This window comes from Meles meles, chromosome X, assembly GCF_922984935.1.
Source record: "Meles meles chromosome X, mMelMel3.1 paternal haplotype, whole genome shotgun sequence".
NCBI lineage: Eukaryota > Metazoa > Chordata > Mammalia > Carnivora > Mustelidae > Meles > Meles meles.
The window spans coordinates 65,496,159-65,518,377 of NC_060087.1; the positions used below are offsets into that span (position 1 = coordinate 65,496,159).

Below are 22,219 nucleotides of genomic sequence, written 5' to 3' on the forward strand. Positions count from 1 at the left end.
CAGGACCCTGAGATCATGACCTGAGCCGAAGGCAGAGGCTTAAACCACTGAGCCACCCAGGCGCCCCCATAACACTTTTTATTATAAGAGAGGGGGACCTAGGCCTTTCCCGGATTCTGAGAGGTCTCAGTTATCAGCAGCCTTACTTAGAATTCCATTTTGGGGAGCCAGGAAACCCAATCAGTTTTCCAGAGAGAAGCGCCTTTTGCATCAATCCTGGCAGGGCTGCCAAGAAATCCCTGGGGTTGGGTGGCCGCGCTTTTCTTCTGGTCATTGTGACTGTGCTTCACGCTGCAGTGGCCTCGGGCACCCGGGCGGAAGCCCAGGACCTCTCTGGCTCTCCTCCTCTGCCCCGAGGCGCCACCCCGAGCCCGACCCCGCCTCCTGCTCCCACCCACGAGTTACGAAGGTCTGGGGCTGCTCGCTGCGTGCTGGACGTGACAAATGAAAATCGCACGTCCCACCAGTGTTCTCGCAGACAGACAGCGCCTCGGAGGCAATGGCAGAGTGCAGGCGCATCGTGGCCGCGTCCAATAGCAAAGGCCGGGCGCTGCGCGAGGGAGAAGGGGAGGAGCGGTAGGCGGGGCGGTGTGGCTGGCGGGGGAAGCTTTCGGCATTCCGCACGGAACTGGACCGCGAGTCGGCCGTCTTCTTCTCCGCTGTTTCGGCTCTCAGCCTCGTGGCCCTTGTATTGCCAGGATGTCGCTTTCTAACAAACTGACTCTGGACAAGCTGGACGTGAAGGGGAAGCGGATCGTCATGAGGTAATTCTACACGTCTGCTCGTGCTTCCTTCAAGGGCTTGGCCGCAGTCTCTTTGGCCGGAGCCAACTTGCTTCCGCTCCTGCCCAAAGTTGCTTTTAGTCGTCGGCTCGGCCCGGTGGGTTCTGAGCCTGCAGAGTGAGGCTTTCCACCATCGTGGCCGAGGCTTTGCCCAATTTTACGGTTTCTGACCTCCTTGTCTCGCTCGGAAGGGGAGCCGTTTCTGCCCTTTGCTGGTGGATCCACCGAGGAAGGGCTCAGTTCTGGCTCAAATGACCCGTTTTGCCCTATTTCCTATTCCTGAAATGCAGTTCTGTCGCCTCCAGCTCCCACCAGGCGAGGTGGGGCCTAATGCCTAGCCTTCAAATCCTTAGGCCCCGAAGAAGGGACCTTGAAAGGTCATTTGGTTAGTTTCCCTTCCCCCACCATTCTAGATCATCCTAGAGAGATGAGAAAAGGCACAGATTTCGAAGGCCCCTCCACAAAAGGGAGGTTTTCCCTAAAAGATGTTGATTTCGATGTTCAGGAGTAGGACCCCCTAAAACATGGAGGGTGGGAGGGTGAGGAGGGGTGGGGCACACTGAAGGATACTCTGCAGAGCTTATGTAACAGGCCTGTGCACGGCACCGTTGGACTACAGGGCATGGGGTTTACATCAGAATTGTGACACATACTGGGTAGTGGTAGAGCAGGGCGTGGGTGCTTTACCGTGCTGTTCTTCAACCTCATCTTACAGAAGGCAAGAGAAGCAGGATAGTGGAGGTGAGGATGGGCTACCCATGCATTTTGAGGTCTTTTACTCTGCACGTGTGGATCCTGGTCGCTTACCATGGGACTTGCCCCTTACATGCCAAAATTAGCAGTGTGGAGTATGGAGCTTTTACATTTATCATTTTGGTAACGTGTGGTACATTTGCAAGCTAGGAGCAAAGTGCCGGACAGTTGGGTATGTAACTGATGGGTCGACTGTTGATAAACCTTATAGGATCCAAGGGTGGCGTGTTTTCTGGGTGGCAGGGCTTGATTGATAGCCTTGTGCAGCCCTGTCCTTTTTGGGAAGTGGTTGATAGATGGACAGGCATGTGAATGGTGTGATCCAGCCCCTTTGCCAATTTGGGCTGGTTCAAGTGAGGGCATCTTTTGGATATTAACCGACACAAAAGGTTGTAGGGAATCTCCCTTCACCCTAGGCTTAAAGGAGGGCACTCTGAATTTCAGAACTGTGGGCACTGTAAAAGTTAATGCAGCTCTACACTTTTCTCTGATTTTATCACGTACACTTTAGTTTTGCATGTTGCTGCCTCTACCTTATTGTGGAAGTAGAAGAACTCAGTAGCTTATGGCCTTGAGAAACACTTAGTGTCTACATTTTCCCAAATGACCTAGGTATTTGCAATCTGGACATAGTAGTAATCAAAGCCATCCCAGTACTAGAAAAGGGCCCTTTCTACCCCTCAGGTGATCTTAAGAGAGGGGATAGATTCTGTGAAAAACAGGCCAGGTGGACATTGCCATGTGACTGGATTTTAGGTTTTTAAATTATTTCCTCCCATCTTTACTGGGCTCAGTGCTGACCTGTCCAGATACACCCGCTGAAAGACCAGAGGTGGGGCATCATGCTGGTCACCTTCCTGCAATTGCAGTCTTGAGCTTTATCTTCTCAGGGGAACTGGTTTGAGGGATTAACTGGCTGGCTGGGAGTGGTACTTGAGGTGGTGCTTATCTTTTCTCTCTTTCTATTTAATGTGAAATACCTTGCTGTCCAAGGGCTCAAAGTTTCATTTAACACAGATTAACCTTGAGACTTGAAATGATTGGCCAGTCCTCTTTTGCTGATGGAAAATTACCTGTTCAGGGTCACCAGACTAGCGAATTGGTGGCAGAGCTAGGACTAGAATTTGGGTCTCTTTGACTTCCAGCCAGAACTTCTAAATACTCAACATTGTAAATAAGGGCAATCTAAAAAAGACTTTTTGTCTGCTGAAGGTTGCAATCAATATTTTCCCCCTGAAATCTGGATAAATTATGTTTATTTTGTTTGGGGACAGGGAGTTACTTTTCCCCCTGATTATTAATGTATCTCTTCTGAACAGAGTCACATTTTATAGGATTTTTTTTGGAAGAGCCTAGGCAGCTATACCTTGTCAGCTCAAATTTCTTTTTGTTTCAGTGCCTTTATGTGGTGGTTGCTGGCAATGTTTCAGAAATGGGGTCTCCTGAGTAATGGTTGCTTCACTTGCCTCCTTTTTGTCCTGCAAAAGAGAACTCTGATGTCTGATGTCTCTGATGTTAGTGTTAGCCAAGCTTTGAGTTGCCAAGGGAAACAGACTGATCTGTTAAGGGAACTTTAGATAGTCAGAAACCTTTGACTGTTACCAGGTTCCACCTCCATTTTTTTTTTTTTTTTTTTGGATTCCAGTTGACTTTACCGCCTTTTGAGTATAACTTCCGGCTTATTTTTGCAATGTCATTTCCTTCTTCCCAGCATGGATTGCCAGTCTTAACTCCTTTGGTGACTGGTGAAGCACTTCCTTTTTTGCTTGCTTCCTCTACCAGTCTTTTGTTTTAAACCTAACTGCTTTTCTCTAACCTGTTCTAACTTGTTAAGCAGCAGCTCTTGATGCAGTGGAAAAAGAAATGGAGAAGAAAAACTGAGCAGAGAAGTCCCTAAGACACCCATAATACCCCCAATCTTCCAGTTGGGGGCAGTGACCCAAGGGTGGGCATGGTACTTTTGAGAGCTTTTAATAGGAGTGGGCCTGGACCCCTGAGATTTCAGGCGACAGAGACTTGATATTCTAACTAAATCACCGTTTTTAACATTTTATTTTAAGATAATTAAAGATTCACAGGAGGTTGCAAAGTTAGTACAGAGAAGTTTGTTCACCCAGTTTCCCCCAAAGGATACATCTTACAAAATTAAGGAGGTTGCAGAGATAGTACAGGGAAGTCTTTGTTCCTCAGTTTCCCCCAGTGGATACATCTTACAAAATTAGAGTATAATATCAGAAGTAGGAAGTTGACATTGGGACAAAGTGTATAATTCTGTGCTGTTTTATCACATGTATAGATCGGTGTAATTTCTACCACAAGTTACAAAACTTTTCTTTTCCTTTGAGCATCACCAAGACCTTCCTCTTTATGCCTCTGCAGAGTCATTCCCCTGCCCTCAACTCCCTTCATTCCAACCCCTGGTAACTACTGATCTGTTTCCTGCCCCTAAAGTTTTATCATTGCAAAAATGTTACATAAGTGGTATCACAGTATATAACCTTTTGGGATTGGCTTTTTTTTCCCACTCAGTTTAATGCCCTCTAGATTTATGCAAGTTGTCGCTTCTCTATATTGCTGAGTAGTACTTCATGATATGAATGTTGCACAGTTTGTTTAGCCAGTCACCCAGTGATGGACATCTGGTTTGTTTCCAGTTTGGGGCTATTAACAAATAAAGCTGTTGTGCACATTGAATATTCATGGACAGGTCTTGATATGGACAAACACTATCATTTCTTTTGGATTAACACCTAGGAGTGAAATCACTGGATCTGAATTCCCGGACTGGTTTCCAAAGCAGGCACACTATTTTAGATGAGTGAACAGTTTTTCTGCATCTTTACCAGCATTCGGTGTTGCCATTATTTTTTATTTCAGCCATTCTGATAGCTGTGTAGTGAAATCTGAGTTCATGCCTGAAGCTAAGGCTCACCAGTGTTTCAGGGAAGTGGAAAAGGAAGGGGTACAGATTTTATATAGAATATAAGAAGTAGAATGTGTAGGCAAGGGCAGTTTCTGTGGCAGAATCCTCCGGAAGGAGATGCTAAAAGCAGAGCTGTTATTGAGAGTCTAGGAGGTGATGAAGGGAGGTAAAGTATAGGCAAAGAGAAGTCCAGTTCTCATTAGTAAGGTATATTACATCAGCTTGTGTAGATGACACAGATTCTTAACTTTTCTGCACATAGAATTTTCTCCCTGAAGGGATTGGGAGTAGGGAATACTGAAAAGGGTGGCTTGTGCTCAGCCTGTCACCATTAGCCCTTTTGAACATGGGCCTTTCTGGGAGGCTGCAAGAGGAAAAATGACACAAGTAAAGGGATACTCTGTCCTCTTCAGAATGTACTTGAAGACTGGCAGGGGCCTTGTTTGGGATATTTAGAGAAGATGCTTAGAATCGGAGTCAGGTAGCCTGAAACTGAGTAGAGTGTTAATTCTTCAGAGGCACACTGCTTTTATTTTTGAAGACTTAATTAAAATGTTTGAATATAGACTTATTCCCTCAGCCCACCTTTAGAAAGGCGTCTCTTCAGTGAGGTAGGTTGGAGTAGGGATATAGGAAATTGGTGGTCGTCTTTATAGGTCTAAGGATGTTGTAACTGTTCCCTAGGCCTCGAGCATGGCAGCAGTCTTCTCCACTAGGTCATATCTTCCCTTAGTCCCCTTAGCATGTGTGACTGTGCTAGCCTGTTTTTGTAATGGTGGATTGTGTTTTCAAAGGCAGATTGATGCCTTTTAAAACACAAAATACATTTTGGAGAAGCATTAACACATACAATAGCTGCCATTTGTATGGCACTTACTGTGTACCAGGTACTCTTTAAACTCATTTAAATTAAGATCATTTAATTCTCACAGTAACACCATGAGGTAGATACTATCATCCCCATTCTGCAGATGAGAAAGAAAGCATTTAAACAGGATCTCGGCAGGCAGCTCTTAGTCCTAACAACTAGCTATCACACATTGTTTTCAGTTAGATTGAAATAGGCTGGGCTTCCAAGGAGTTCAGAAGGGGGAAGGAACTTATTGGTTCTAAAAAAATGGTAAAAGTCAGGTGAGAAAGGAGAGACTGCAGTAAATTACTTGCTTGTGCCATCCTGATCACTTCTCTGCTAAATTGCTTGTTTGTCAGGTAGGCAGGATCACATGTTCTGCCCTCTCCTCTCAGGTTTGTGAAAGAAGCGATCTTATGTTTTTATTGCCTGTGTTTTGCTTGAAGAGTACTCTGTGACCTTGGTCTTGGACACTGTTTTTTTTTTTTTCCTGGTCATGAGGACCCAGGCTTTCTCCAGAAAGAATGATAATCTGTTGATATGTTTTATTTTCCAGTCATTTTTTTTCTTTTGAGTGATATTAGTTAGCTTCATTAGGACCCAGAAATAATATCAAAGGAATCACAATCAAGATAATGTTCCTTTATTACCCCTTATCCATTCAGCCTCCATTATTATTAGATACTCTCATACTAGGTCCACATGAAAATCTTTTTAGGTGGAACGGGTTTTCCCATGTTTCTAGGGCTAGTTCCTGGGAAGTCAGGTTAATTTTTTTATTTAAAAAAATTTTTCTTTAGAAGTATGAGATACATACCTAAAGGGTACGGATCATGAGCTCAAAGAAATACCACAGAATGAACACATTTGTGTAATCACCCAGGTCAAGAACTACAAGACAACCCAAAGAAGCACCTTCTAGTGTCCTATCCCAGTCCTCCTCTCTCCCTCCTCCCACTGGCCTCCCCATGGCTAACCACTGTGACTTATAATACCACTGATGATTATTAAGGTGTTTTTTGAACTCCCATCATATTTAACTGGTTCACTAAAAAATGCTTCTCCTAATCTTTGAAGGGATCTGAAACTTTGCTTCCTTTTTAGAGTGGACTTCAACGTTCCTATGAAGAACAACCAGATAACAAACAACCAGAGGTAAGGTCTCTGCTAAAACTTGAGTTTGGTTTAAGATGTGTGTGCCTGGGGCGCCTGGGTGGCTCAGTGGGTTAAAGCCTCTGCCTTCGGCTCAGGTCATGATCCCAGGGTCCTGGGATTGAGCCCCACATCGGGCTCTCTGCTCCACGGGGAGCCTGCTTCCTCCTCTCTCTCTGCCTGCCTCTCTGCCTACTTGTGCTGTCTGTCAAATAAATAAATAAAATCTTCAAAAAAAAAAAAAAAGATGTGTGTGCCTGTGGGTACGTGGGATGAAATGGTTTTCCTTTCTTAGTGTAGAACTGTGTGGTAGCTTAAGCCATATAGTCTTGGCTTTCCACAAACCCACTATGTGGTCTGCTTTCTTATGAGAATGCAGAAATTGAAAAAAGTCATTTTAAGTGATTTGTTTTCTCTCCCTATTTTTTGAAAATTTGAAGAATTTGGGGTTACTGATACTTGCTTCCTTTGCAAAATGAAGAACTGTGCAAGAGGATTTTTTAATATTAGTAATTTTAGGCTTATATGTATTTTTACAAGCCTTTCCATTCAATATGGCTCAGATAAAATCAGTTTTTGGGAATTTTGATACAAGGGAAAGATTTCGGAAGTAGTATTTTCAGTCAGTTTAGGCTGTTCTAAATATCTTGACTCCAAAATCAGAAGCAGAAATTTTAAGTGATAGTATACTCTTGCTTTTGACTAGATTGTAAAGAAGGTTTACTTTTAAATTCCAGATGAGGGGTTTGAGCTGGAAGGGTGTGCTTTCCAATGATCTAGAGCAGTGTTGTCTAATAGAAATAGAATATAAGCACATATAATTCAGAATTTTCTAGTGCCACATTAAAGAGGTAAAGAGAAGTGGGTGAACTTAATTATAAGTAATATGTTTTATTTAATTCAGTAAAGTCCAAAATAATCATTCAGTAGTTATTCAGTAAAAAATTAAAGGGACATAAAACTTTTTTGGTATTAAGTCTTCAAGATCCAGCATGTGACTTCACAAAGCACATTGCCATCTGGACTAGTCATTATTCCTAGTATTTAAGAGGCACACATAGCTAATGGCTGCCTTATTGTATGGTGTAGGTCTAGACCCAGAACATTTTCAGATATTGGCCCCAGGGTAGAGACTGGCATTTTACCAAGTACATTCCTGCTGTAGCATAGTGGAAGGTCTGTGTTTTGTACAAGGCATCTCTTTTTTCATTATTTTCTGCAGCACACAGAAGAAATTGGAAATATGCCTATCAAGGTGTTTTATGAATTAAAAGCAGAGAAGCAGATCTGACTACATTTTTTCCATTTTCAGAAATCTGTGGAGTTAACAAAAGGAAGCATTAGAAATAATAGAACTTGCTGATAAGGGATATCCCTGAAGAATAATTTCGTTTCTTTGGGCAAACTTTGTGCCTAATGAAGGTTTCTTCTTTATTTGGTGTTAGTGAGTTTTTATATATGTCAAATAGCACAAGATATTTTAGAAACCTAACTTGGTTTTTTATTGTTCCATTGTCTGCTGAAATGTCACCTTATCAGAGACTTCCCTGGCCACCCTATCTAAAATCCCCTTTGCCACTATTCCTCAGTCATTCTTGTCTCTCTACCTTTTTTTCATAGCTCTTAACTACCACCTGATGACAGACACACACATGCCTGTATTTATGTGTATATACACATATATATGTTTTTTTTAAAGATTTTATTTATTTATTTGACAGAGAGAGAGATCACAAGTAAGCAGAGAGACAGGCAGGGGGGTGGGGGGGAAGCAGGCTCCCTGCTGAGCAGAGAGCCCGATGCGGGGCTGGATCCCAGGATCCTGAGATCACGACCTGAGCCAAAGGCAGAGGCTTAAAACACTGAGCCACCCAGGCACCCCTATATATGTTTGTTTTTTATTGTTTCTGTCTCTCCAGTAGAATTACACTTCCATGAGAGCAGAGACTGTTTTCATTTACTGTTGTATACTCAGAATCTGGAAAGGTACCTGGCATTAAGAAGCATTCAATAAGTATTTGTTGAATAAATGAATGATTTCTTTATTATCAATTTCACTTTCTTAAAGACTGGCAAAAATGGGGATGCCTGGGTGGCTCAGTGGGTTAAGCCACTGCCTTTGGTTCAGGTCGTGATCCCAGGATCCTGGGATCGAGTTCTGCATTGGGCTGAGCAGGGAGCCTGCTTCTCTTTCTGCCTCTGCCTGCCACTCTGCCTGCTTGTGCTCTCTCTCTCTGACAAATAAATAAGTAAAATCTTCAAAAAAAAAAAAAGGGCACCTGGGTGGCTCAGTCAGTTAAGTGGCTGCCTCAGCTCCGGTCACGATCCCAAAGTCCTGGGATTGAGCCCCACATCGGGCTCCCTGCTCAGTGGAGGGCCACCTTCTCCCTCTCCCTTTGCCTGTTGCTCTGCCTACTTGTGCTTTCCCTCTCTCTGTCAAATAAATAAAATCTTTTAAAAAATCTTCAAAAAAAAAAGACTGGCAAAAATGGAAAGTTAGTATCAAGGTTATAACAAAAGTTTGATATGTTCAAAGGAAGTTTAATAATTTTTTAATTAAACTATAATGTAGATAATATGACATTATTTAAACCATGTTCTATATAATGTATTTTTTCCGACCAGGAAATGTGCCTTAGGATCTATAATGGGTGCAAAAAAGTTACTACACATTTTTAAGTTTTTCCTGTATTTCCTTTAATGGTGTCAGGATTGGGGAATTTTAGATTTCTTCCTCAATCACATAAGAGGGATGTTTTAGGGGTCCCCAAGACACCTTTATAACTTAGTGATTCACAGAACAGGATGTAGCATAGAGTTCTCACTGCCAAAGTTTATTACAGGGCACATGACAAGATCGCAAGGGGAAAAGACACATAAAATCTGGAGAAATCTATGCATGGGCTTCCAGTGCTTGCCCTTCAGCAGTGGAAACTGCAGAAGTTGCATGCATTGTTTTTGCCCAGAGAAGCTATTAGAGATTTAGCTTCCAAGATTTTTACTGGGAGCTGGTCAATGGGTAGGTACCCTCTGCATTGGAACCAACAAAATTCTAGACTATTAGAAGAAAGCAGGTGTTCAGTATAAATCACTTCGTACAGTCTTGGAGCAGTTTCCATTAGAACAGCGCATGTCAGATTTGAGGGATGACTTTGAAAGCGGGGTTCCCAGACACTGGCCAAGGGCCAACCTTGCAAGCAAGTCCTTCTAAAGATAGTGGCTTCAGTCCTGCTCTGGTAGATCTTCTCTGCATAAGCGGCAAAACGTGATGAGATTGAATAATCCTTGGTGGAGGGTTGGCATCATAATTGACTTCTTCCTCTGAACCTGAACCTGAGGACCATCACTGAGTTCCCAACAGTAAATCTGAGGGAATTTAGAGAAGAAAAGGGGCTTTATAGTTCATGAGGCCATAAATTAAACCATTCCCACTAATTCCTAGGAGTAACCTTGATCTATCCCCTGTCTCTTTTTCGTTGCAGAATCAAGGCTGCCATCCCAAGCATCAAATTCTGCTTGGACAATGGAGCTAAGTCAGTTGTTCTTATGAGCCATCTGGGCCGGCCGGATGGTGTCCCCATGCCTGAGAAGTACTCTTTGGAGCCAGTGGCTATAGAACTTAAATCTCTGCTGGGCAAGTAAGTGCCAGACTCTCGAGCTGGTGGACTCTATGAGAGGAGATGTTGTGAAGCATGTACTGGTTCTTCAGACTTTTCAGTTGTCTCCATCTCCTGCTCTCCCCAGGGATGTTTTGTTCTTAAAGGACTGTGTGGGCCAAGAAGTGGAGAAAGCTTGTGCTAACCCAGCTGCTGGGTCTGTCATCCTGCTGGAGAACCTTCGCTTTCATGTGGAGGAAGAAGGGAAGGGAAAAGATGCTTCTGGGAATAAGGTAGGGCCTGTGACTTCAGACATTATTAGGGGTGAGGGGGACTGAGTCCATGAGAGATTGAAGAATAGAGGTAGTTTATGTTTATTTTTTCCTTAGATACCTTTTTATAGCATATATATATATATATATATATATATATATATATATATATATATGGGGCACCTGGGTGGCTCAGTGGGTTAAAGCCTCGCTTTTGGCTCAGGTCATGATCCCAGGGTCCTAGGATCGAGCCCTGCAACTGGCTCTCTGCTCAGCGGGGAGCCTGCTTCCCTTCCTCTCTCTCTGGCTGCCTCTCTGCCTACCTGTGATCTCTGTCTGTCAAATAAATAAAATCTTTAAAAAAAATATATGATAAGGTTTATGTTTATTCATATAAAGGTTAGTTTATTCATATATGTGAATATTCATATATGAATAAATTAAAATAACCTTTTATTCATATATTAAAGGTTATTTTAATATATATGAAAATCTTTACTATAAATGAATATGAATATATGGATATATATGAATATTCAAGCTATACATTTATATAAATTTATTTATATTGATATCTATCTCTCTATAGATGTATGACTTGATAAATAATCAGAGTACACACACATCTGCTGTGTAACCACCACCTAGGTCAAGGAATAGAATATTGGCTAGCATCCCAGAACCCCTTCTCATGCTCAGATGTTTTGTAATACCTTTGAAAAATACGTGAATACCATTTGGGTATAAGAGTATTCAGTGGATGTGCTTTTGCAGTTGTTACTTTGTTCCCCACTTGGCCAATGATACATGAGGATTTTTTTTTCCTGACTGTGTGATAATCCTAGTTGAAGGGTAGGCTGTGATTTCCCAAGTGCTGAGAGCAGATGTTCATAGGCACTTGGGGCTGGGTGTCCATGCTATACCAGGGGTTCTTCCTGCAGAGCCAGTTTTAGATTTTTTTTCCGTCAAGGCTGGAACAGTTTTTCTAAGCAACAGACCATGGTGTGTTATGGAAAGGACAGTAATATTCTTATTTAAAAGGGGGATTAACTTAATAGTTGAGCTTGGCACTCTTAATTAAAACCATACATTGAAATTTAGTGTGATAGAATTGGGATTTTCTTATAAAAGAATTAAGTGAGCAGAAAAAGTACTTTGTACTAAGTCAAGTGGAAAGGGACTCTGGGAAAATTGTAGTTGGGCAAATGATGGTCATGATGATACTGCCTTGGATTTGAGATATTTTTTTTTATGAAGTATAAAACATTTTTTTGAATTCCCTTTAAAATAAGGAAGTGCACGTGTATTTTATAAAGAAATTTAAGTCTCTGAAAGGCAGTAATTTTACTGAAGTTAGAGGCAGTAGTGGTGTTGCTGGACTTTATATATAGCTCAGTCCATTAGATCAGTAAACTTCTATAAAGGGTCAGACAGTAAATACTTTAGGCTTTGTAGGCAGTATAGTCAACAACTGTATACGGTCTCTGTTGGAACTGTTCAACTATGCTGTTGTCATGCCAAAGTGACCATAGAAAAAACCCACCCAAAACAAAAATTAAAAGAGCAACCATAGATAATCCACAAAGTAGATTACTATGACCTGACAGCTAGAATTCAAATATTAAATGATAAACCTGGCTCTTTGAGGATGATGTAGGATTTGCCTATGGGTAAAAGAGAAGCTGAAGTCATCCTTTAAAACTTTCTACCCTTAGGTGTTTTGTGTCTTAGGGAATAAGATTCTTTGAAGCTAGTATCTCAGCCTCCTGTTGTGCTTCTGGTGTTTCTTAAGGTCATTGGAGTACCTGCTTACAAGCAGTTTCTTTTCTTAGCACCTTAGGCCCTGGTCTTGCCTTACCCTGCCTTTGGCATAATCTTGGTACAGTGGTAGGAGTCAGGTGCTGATCTCAGATTTGGTGCCTGTTTAGAGTGAAACTCCTTGCACAGACTCTAGGACTTAGAAATGGTAGCAAATTGAGACAAAACCACCTATTCAGGAAGCAATGAACTAACAGTTCTAGTTTGTGACTTTTTAAGTTAACTTTATATTTAGTGTCCAGTGGCTTTTGATGCTTGGAATTTCATGAACCAGTAATAAGTTCAAAATAGATTTAAAAAAAGGCAAGGACATAAAATACTTCCTTTTTCCAGTGTGCCCACATTGGTCTTTTAGGAATATTTTCTTTCTTCTAATTACTGGCAGAACAAAACTGAGAAGTGGGTTCTGGTTATTAATGTCTGTAGTGCCTGTTTCGTGAAGAGCTTCAGTTTGCCCCATTTTTGTTCCGACAATTCTTCAAGGGATTATCATGCCTTTTTAATAGATGGGAAGATTTCAGGGACAGAGGTCTATTTGCTGAAGGGTTACACAGTGAATTAGTGTTGGAGTTGGGCCTAGAACCCAGGTGTTCTGCCATTTGGGCAGTATTTTCATAACACGGATCATCTTTTTAGTTACCAGTGGCAGATGCTATTCCATTCTAGAAAGATTATGTAGATTCTACAGTCTTTAGTTTTAGCATTAGTTCCCCTGCATTCTTCAGGTCATTAGAAGAAAAACCCCTGTTCTTAGTGGCAACCTCCTTCACCTTGAAATGTAGGAGGATGGGAGTGGGCAGTGACTAAAAGGAATATTAGTTCTGTCCTGTATATTTTTCAGTGATGTGTTCCCCTGTGCATCTTTGCTTGGTTTCTTTCTGGAGGTTTTTTGTTCATCCTGCCATCCTGCTTTCTGTCCCCTTTTGGGGGGCGGGGGGGGGGGATCCTGGAGAATGAGCTGACATTTCAAAGCCATAATGTTTTACTACTACTTTTTGTTTCTCTTTCTTTTTGGAGAAGTGTATTTCTTGTTTTCTTAGATGCCTAACTTCTAGGGAAAGTTATATAGAATATATAGAATAACTTCTTTTAATATATATATAAAATGTTTCTGAGGTCCTTTTCTGTTGCCATGTTTCCACGTGCCCTCTCCGTTCCAGCCTCATGAAGAATGTGTGTGAGGGCCACTTTCCCTTTGGAAAAAGGCCTTGGTAGCTATAAGCTTGAGTCAAGTATAATCCTAACTTTTGCAAGGCCAATATGTTGAAATGAGGCTATGAGGCAAGCTAAGGAAAGGAAAAGATAATCTTAGGACTTGGGGAGAGGTCAGTGGGATGTGATTAGCTTTGTGTGATTAGAGGTTAAGCCATGGTTAAGGAATCTTCTTCTCAATTTGAGTCAGGATGAAGGAGAGCAGAACTTAGAAGGGACCAAAAGACCTAGAATATCTGGAAGAAGAAATAGATCCTGTTGCTAGTTGTCAAAATTGCTGTCCCACTGACTCTGGGTCTTTAGAGATACTCAAGAGGACTCTTGGTATGAAATGCCTTTACAGTTGTCTGCCTTGGAGCCATCAACATTTTTTGTGTTGGTTTTTCTTTCTTTCTTTTTTTTTCCTGCAGGTTAAAGCTGAGCCAGCCAAAGTAGAAGCCTTCCGAGCTTCCCTTTCCAAGCTAGGAGATGTCTATGTCAATGATGCTTTTGGCACTGCTCACCGAGCTCACAGGTATTAAGAGTCTTTTTTGATGTTGAGCTAGGAGGAGTATTCCTCTGTTTACTCAAGCAGCCCAAGCTCTCAGAACATCATACTTTGAGCTTCTGTCTCTAATTGGAGCTGCCAGTTAAGATGCGGTTCCTGTTGAATATTCTTGGTCCTTGTGGAGAATCGTGGAGCTTTTTGTTGAGATTCAGGAAGAGGTTGCTCTTAGGAAATTTCAGGCAGAGCCCTCCCTTTGTTAATATTTAGGGTCAGAATCTTATGCTGTCTCTAGGAAGCAAAGTGAGGAGTCGTCTTTGGTCATTAGCTAACTGGCTGGCTGTTGATTATGGTGAAGACGGTCAGTTGGGTTTCTTCAATCCTACTCGTTTGTTGCTTTTTACTTGTTCCTCTTGGCCATGCCCTGTTAGTCAAAAACCTCATTTTGTACCTCCATGTTTTTGTTGGAATTTAGGGATGAAAATCGTGGTCTCCTGGAATCTCAGAAGTGAAAGTATTTCAGCGATAATGAGATGGACTCTAGAATTTGGAGAATTGTTAAGGATTGACCAAAATTTCAGTGTCTCTGGTCTTTTCTAGCTCCATGGTGGGAGTCAGTCTGCCACAGAAGGCTGGAGGTTTCTTAATGAAGAAGGAGCTGAACTACTTTGCCAAGGCCTTGGAATGCCCAGAGAGACCCTTCCTGGCCATCCTGGGCGGGTATGAAGAACTCTTCAAGATCATGCTTTAAATAGCATTTTTGTCTGGTAGTAGGCCATGACTTGCATGGCTTATTATGGTCAGAAAGCATAATCAGATGGGGTAAATAAGGAGAGTTTAATAAAGAGACTATGTACAAATGTGTGGGTAAGGTTCAGGGACACCCAGAAAGTACAGCTTAGTAGTCTGGGGCTAGCAACAGCTGGCTGTCACCTTCCCTAGACCTGAAGGGACAAAAGGAAGGGATGGTTACCAGAATCCAGGGCTCTCTGAGAGAAACTATAGTCTTGTTCGGGGAACATAGGGATAGGCAGGGAGGCATCTGGCAAGGAGGGAGCCAGGGAAAGAAATACTCTGATCTCCCTTCAGTCTTCTATTGATGTTCCCTCTCCCTCGCCCCCTCCCAGTTGCCTGCAACCCAACTGGAAGCCCGAGGGCAAGTGATGTGCTTTCATGCAGGTCAGCCTCCTGGGACAAAGCAGGGCCAAGAAGGATAGCAAGTGGTTTTGGAGGGAAGAAAGGGAAAGATTCACCATAGGTGCTCATCTAACAATTTCTGAAGCACTTGAGCCTTTCATGTACATACAGTCTGGCAAGAATAACAATGAACATCTCCTCATATGTATGTATTTATCATTTAGAACTCATTTCTCCAGATTATATACCTTTTTACAGTTTTTCCTGTGGGGAAAGGTACCATGTGGATAATGATATTCCAGTGACTTGGTTAGAATAGAAATTTCAGAATTGCAGGTTAAGAGTCTAGGAAGAGAAATTTTAGAGTGAGGCGGGGACCTAGTACTGCTTGAATAAGAGGACTTGCTATCACTTGGCATGGATATCTAGGTAGCACCCTCTTTATGGCTGAATGCTACTGACACTTCTATAAGCATGTTTATTTTTCCCCATGGGATTGAACACACTCAGCATTTCCCTATGAAATCTTACTCTGTAGTTGGATGTCAATTTCAGGTAGCATAGTTCTTCAGGATTCATGAGCCAAGTATCAGGGTCCTAAAAATAATTCAGGTGGGTATAGGTTGTTTTCTGCATTCTAGAAGCATTGCCCCTCCTGTGTACTGTGTTACAAAGGTCAGACTCTCATCCTCCTCTCTGGAGATAAGGATTCGAACTGCTTTTGCTTTCCATCCTTCTGTAGATCTGGAATATGTGAGTACCACCTAGTGGTTACCATCAGATTTAAGGCTTAGCTGGAAATTACTGGGGGAAGTTGATGTGGAGGGGTTTTTTTTGGGGGGGGGAGGGTTGTGTTCTTGATTTTGCCAGCTTTCTTCCAGTGTAGTCTTAGACCAGTAACAGTTTTGGGGAAAATTTTACATTCTGTTAAAGAAATCATTACTGTGGAAACACTGAAGCATGTACAGAAGTTGAGAGAACAGTATAATAAGCCCCCAGACACCTAGTACACTGCTTCAACAATCACATTTTTATCAGGAGTGCTTTTAAGCAAGTCTTAGACATAATTTCACTTAGTAGTACTGTATGTATCTCATAACTGATAAAGAGATTTCTTTTTAAATTAAATAACCACCATGTTATACTTAACACATTTTAACAGCTTTGTTCGTCATCTAATATCTAGTCTGTATTCAGAAGTTCTTTGTCATCTCAGAAATGTCATTTTATAATTGGCTTCATGGAATAAGGATCCATATGAAGTTCATGTGTTGTATTTGGTTGTTAGGCATTTTCTGTTCTGTAATAGTCCCTTTTTCTTACTATTTTCTTTCCATTGATTTAATGAAGAAGCAGGGCATGTGAGGTGTAGAGTATCCATCCCATATTTTTTTAAAATATTTTTTTAAAGATTTTATTTATTTGACAGAGAGAGAGAGATCACAAGTAGGCAGAGAGGCAGGCAGAGAGAAGGGGAAGCAGGCTCCCCGCTGAGCAGAGAGCCCGATGCGGGGCTCGATCCCAGGATCCTGGGATCATGCCCGGAGCGGAAGGCAGAGGCTTTAACACCCTGAGCCGCCCGGGCGCCCCATCCCACATTTTTTTAAGATTGATTTATTTTAGAGCATGCGAGTGCATGCACAAGCAGGAGGGGTAGAGGGAGAGAATTTGAAGCAGACTCTGTGCTGAGCACAGAGCCTGACATTGGGCTCCATCTCATGACCCTGAGATCATGACTGGAGCTGAAACCAAGTGTCGGATACTTAACTGACTATGCCACCCAGGTGCCCTGGCCTGGGACAGATTTGAGTAGGTTCAGGGATCCCATAATTAACAGTCTTGCTCAGGTATAACTAGCTGTCTTGACTCTGGTTTTTGTGGGGAGAAGGGGCAAAGTAGAGATGTATTTGGGTCTCATGGTTTCTATAGACAGTAGTAGATGTTCTCAGTACTTTTTGGTCTAGAACCACACCTTTAAGGGGTTTTCTTAGAAACAGATTGGACTTTTGGGTTGAGGAAACATAGGGCAACGTTAGCTAGTAATTTTTTTGTTTCTTCCAGGTATTTATTTAAAATCCAGTTAGCTAACATACAGTGTAATAACCGGTTTTAGGTGTAGGATTTGGTGATTCATCACTTACATGCACAGCCAGTTCTCATGATAACAAGTGCCCCCCTCCTTACCCATTACCCATTTAACCCATCCCCATACCCACCAACCTTCAGTCTGAGTCTGTTTTATGGTTTGCCTCTCTTTTTTTTACCCCTTATGTTCATCTGTTTTGTTTTTTGAATTCCACATACAAGTGAAATCATATGGTATCCGTCTTTCTCTGACTGACTCGACTTCACTTAGCATAATAACTTTCCAGCTCCATCCATATCGTTGAGCAGTGGCAAGGTTTCTTTCTTTTTATGACTGAGTAATGCTGTGTGTGTGTGTACCACAGGTTCTTTATCCATTCATCAGTTGATAGACATTTGGGCCTTTTCATAACTTGGTTATTGTTGACAATGCTGTTAAACATTGGGGCATGTGTATCCCTTTGAATCAGTATTTTTGTGTATTTTGGGTAAATACCTGGTAGTACAGTTGCTGGATCATAGAGTAGTTATATTTTTTAACTTCTACAGGAGCTTCCATACTGTTTTCCAGAGTAGTTAGCCAGTACTTTTGTCACTTGTGGGACATTTCTCTGTGCCTTGATGTAAAAACTCAGACACTATATAATATCATTTCCTTAGTCCACCATTTATTCTTTCGGTGATGATTCTTGCTTTCTCTTCTAGAGCTAAAGTTGCAGACAAGATCCAGCTGATCAGTAATATGCTGGACAAAGTCAATGAGATGATTATTGGTGGTGGAATGGCTTTCACCTTCTTGAAGGTGCTCAACAACATGGAGGTAGGATACCAGTGCCAAGTAGATATGAAGTGGTTCTCCATCAGAAGTAGCAGGTTACATAAATTTAAAAAGAAAACCAGCTTCTGACATGAGCCCTCGAAACTCCTTTTTTTTTTTGGAAAGTTGCCTTTTGTCTTGGAATTGTTCCTTTACACTGCATTGTTACTCTGTCTGCTTTGTGAGGTAATCATGTTCTTAGTATAGAGGCTGATCTTTATTTTGGCTCCTGTGTATAGATTGGCACTTCTCTGTTTGATGAAGAGGGAGCCAAGATAGTCAAAGACCTGATGTCCAAAGCTGAGAAGAATGGTGTCAAAATTACCTTGCCTGTTGACTTTGTCACTGCTGAAAAGTTTGATGAGAATGCCAAGACTGGCCAAGCCACTGTGGCCTCTGGTATACCTGCTGGCTGGATGGTGAGTGGTGGTAGGAGTGAACAAAAGCATTTTAATTTCTTTCTTTCTTTTCTTTCCTCCTCCCTTCTTTCCTTCCTTCCATTCATTGGTTCAACCAGCCAGCATTTTAAAAGAATTTCTACCGGAGATCCGCTCCAAATGTAATAGCGAGGCCCTCCTCAGGAGAGAATCCATGGGGGGGAAAGCATGATTGCTGCTGTCTTCATCGGTAATAAGGGGGCAAAACTATGTTTTGTTTCTTCATTTATTTAATATTTGTTGTTAAGACTTAACTATGTGCCGGGCTTGGTGCTAAATACTTTCATGATTTGGGCTGTTCAGGATTATGTTGTTACCTAAAAACCTGTATAAGAACTCTTACATAAAAACATTAAGGGTAGCAGAAGTGTACTGATTATAAACAGGAAAAAATGTATGTGTATATTAAAGACTAAATATTTCGTTTTAGTGTTCGCCACATATTATCATTGTAATAGCTGTATAAAGCTGTATCATGTTGACATACTAGTTTGCTTACTTAATTTTCCTCTTGTTAAGCATGTGGGTATTAATTCTCAAAGTGTTTCTCAAAGTGTGGTTCTAAGAACAATAGCATCAGATGGAAGTTTCTGGGCCCTATCCCAGACTTAATGTATGAGAAACTCTGGGGGTTGGGCCCAGAATTTTTTTTGCTAGAACAAGCCCTCTTGGTGATTCCAGTGCATGCCAAAGTTTGAGAACCACTGAATCTAGATCATTTTCTCAACCTTGGCATTGTTGGCATCTCAGGTAGTTTTTACTGTGGGGTGTTGTCTTGCACATCACAAGGTGTTGAGCGGCATCCCTGACTTCACCTCCTAGATGTCAGTAGAACCATCCCCCTCCCAAGTTGGGACAACCAAAATATCCCAGATACTGCTACAGGACCCCTGGGGAGGGATAGAAATGACCCCTGTTGAAAACTACTGATCTAGTTCTTCACAGTTACAGTGTGGTTAAGAATGTTTTTATCAAATAACCTGGTTTTCCCTTCCATTTGATCTTCCGTAAAGGACACGAGCAGGTTTATACTTCTTAAGACTGAAAGGTGTCTTTGGTTCTACAAGAAGCTGATGTTCAGCCTTGAGTTCAGCTCTTGGTGAAGGTGGTGTTTGTTACTTTCAGAGCAACTTTCTTGGTAGGTCATCTTCTTCTTTAACTCTGCCCCTTAGGGCTTGGACTGTGGTCCTGAGAGCAGCAAGAAGTACGCTGAGGCAGTTGCTCGGGCTAAGCAGATCGTGTGGAATGGACCTGTGGGCGTATTTGAATGGGATGCTTTTGCCCAAGGAACTAAAGCTCTCATGGATGAAGTGGTGAAAGCCACTTCCAGGGGCTGCATCACCATCATAGGTAAAGGGTCCTTTAAAAAGTTAATGCCAGGGTAGTCTGGTAGAATTCTGATCAGAGGAAAGTTGAAGGGAAATAATGAACTTTTACTAGGTTTCTTGGTGCTGGTTGAGTCTTGAGAGCTGAATCAGTGTACATTTCATGGAGAACCCTCTTAATGAGAGGGAATTGGGGGTTCATCATCTACCTTTTGGGCTTAAGAGCGTATCGCCTTACAGTTTGGTGCCAGTCCTTTTTATTTCTTTTCTCTCCTTTTAACTTGGCTTTCATTCAACAGGTGGCGGAGACACTGCTACTTGCTGTGCCAAATGGAACACAGAGGATAAAGTCAGCCATGTGAGCACTGGGGGTGGTGCCAGTTTAGAGCTCCTGGAAGGTGAGATTCTTCCCTATTTGACTTGCTGGGGGGACGGCTGGGGGTTACGCAGTGACAGGTGTGTAGAATAGAGTGGAGATAGTATGTGGTATTGTTACTGGTGTTCATTACTACCTGGGCAGTACAAATGGAGGAACTTCAAGTAACTCCTGGCATCCATTTTGGGTGGGGAGGGGCAGAGAGGAAGACTTACTCCAGAGGGGTGACACTCTAGTAGACCTGGGACCCAGAATGTGAAAGTTACCCAACTCTTGGTCATGTGTCCTAAGGAAGAGCAGACATGTTACTGGGACATGTTATTGGGAAGATAGGCGTATCTGGCTTAGTGGGTCTTGTAGTAATGCTGTCTGTGTATGTGTGCTTTTTCAAAAACAGGTAAAGTCCTTCCTGGGGTGGATGCTCTCAGCAGTGTTTAGTACTTTCCTGCCTTTTGGTTCCTGTGCCCAGCCCCTAAGTCATCTTAGCCCTTACCGCATCTCTGCTTGGCATTAGCTAAAATCTTTCCCCATGTCATGATTCAGCTAGTGGCCAAGAGATGCAGCACCAGGAACCCTTATGCAGTTGCACAGCATCTCAGCTCCTCTTTACTGCACCCTGGATTTGCCTACATTCTTCAAGATCCCCTTTGAATTTCCTAGCAACTAAACCATTGTGCATTCTAGAGTGCATATATTTATATTTTGCCTGTTAAAAGAAAATGAGCTGTGTTAGCTTCTCTTTTTGAAGTAGCTTATTCTGACTAGCTTTGTCATTGTTTAGCTTCTCAGCATGGAAATAAGATGAAATTCCAATTGTAGGTAGGTAGGGAGGCAAAGTTGGTGAACTATGAAATAAATAAAAGTATCCATTGAAACTGGGATTTTATTTTCCTGTCATACTTTGTTAGGGTGAGGACAGACTCTTACAGAAGGGATCGAATCAGCTACATTCTGAATGCAGAAATGGGGCAGCGTTGGTTGGGGAGATAGGGGAGATTAGATAAATGTCTACTCTTTTATTGAGGGCATACTTTATGACAGAGAATGTGACAGGTGCTTTAAGTTTTATTTTTCTCTGTTACACATGACCGTAGTTGAAAATAAAACAGTTAAAGCTTACAACAACAAAATAGAGGCTTCAGCCTCTTCCTCACATTTTTCCCATTCCCCAGAGATTTTTACCTCTTGGGTTTTTTGGGGCATTTACCTCCATGTTTCTAAGTCACATACTTACACTTTCAATTTCTTGGTTTTTATAAAACGCTATATATCAGTTTCCTACATGGAAAGATTGAGATCTCTTCCGGCCTCTGTTCCACATATACTTCCCCTTCTTCATTTTTCCCAGTATAGTTTTGTTAAAGATTAGATGAGTAATCTGCATTGTGATTATAAATACTATTCACAGCTGAGCTATGTTGTATGCTATGATTCCATTATGTACCTTTTAAAATTTTCTTTGGAGTTAGTAAGTTTTGAAAGTTTTTTTTTTCCTATGTACTTACACCGATTTGTTCCCAGTGTGTTCAGACTTCTGAGATAAATCTGTTCATCTTTATTGGAGATAATCCCTTCCTGGAGTCCTCATGCTTTACTCCAGTTTGCCCTGACTGCCTTCCAGGTTTGCTGTAGAGCTCTTCTGGGATTTCTGTAGAGCTCTTCTGGGATTTCCTCTTTTGGAAGAAACTGCTTTGGGGTAACCCTGTAGGGGATTCCTTTCACCTCCTGTGAAGTGATTCTGATGTCCTTCTGATTCATTTATTGTCCTTGTAACTCTCCCTTCTTTTCTCTTCCCTGCCATTTTAATGGAGTTTTGGGAGTGAGCAGAGTTAAACATGGGATTTCAAAAGGCCACGTTTAATCAGAATTTCTCTGCTAGACATTTTACATACTAGATGTGTATTTCACCTTTATGAAGAGAAATAAATTCTTGGAGGATCACAGAGCTACTAAGGCCACAGCAAGGGTTTCAAGTAGTCCAAGTGTATCTGATTCCAGGCTGCTTTTTCATTGTCCCTCACTCCCACAAAAATGATCCTTCTAGCCTAGGATTATTTGGATTATTTGATTAACTCCGGAAAGAAGAGCAGAAGAAATTTCTGGTGGTTGCTTTAAACAAAACCACTCTGAAGGCTTGAATTTTTTAAAAAAATTCATTTGGGTTTTAATTAATACTATCCCCATAATTATAAATAGTTTT

General features: G+C 41.8%; 1 protein-coding gene across 1 annotated transcript; it reads left to right on the top strand.

The window, feature by feature from the left end:
* Positions 1-585: 585 nt before the first annotated feature.
* Positions 586-20,900, top strand: PGK1 (phosphoglycerate kinase 1). Its single transcript, XM_045995625.1, has 11 exons — positions 586-764; positions 6,413-6,463; positions 9,943-10,098; positions 10,205-10,349; positions 13,769-13,872; positions 14,443-14,562; positions 17,770-17,884; positions 18,121-18,300; positions 19,491-19,668; positions 19,943-20,041; positions 20,417-20,900. Exons 1-11 carry the CDS (start codon positions 700-702, stop codon positions 20,455-20,457), a joined length of 1,254 nt encoding a protein of 417 aa, XP_045851581.1. The 5' UTR covers positions 586-699; the 3' UTR covers positions 20,458-20,900.
* The last annotated feature ends 1,319 nt before the right edge of the window (positions 20,901-22,219 follow it).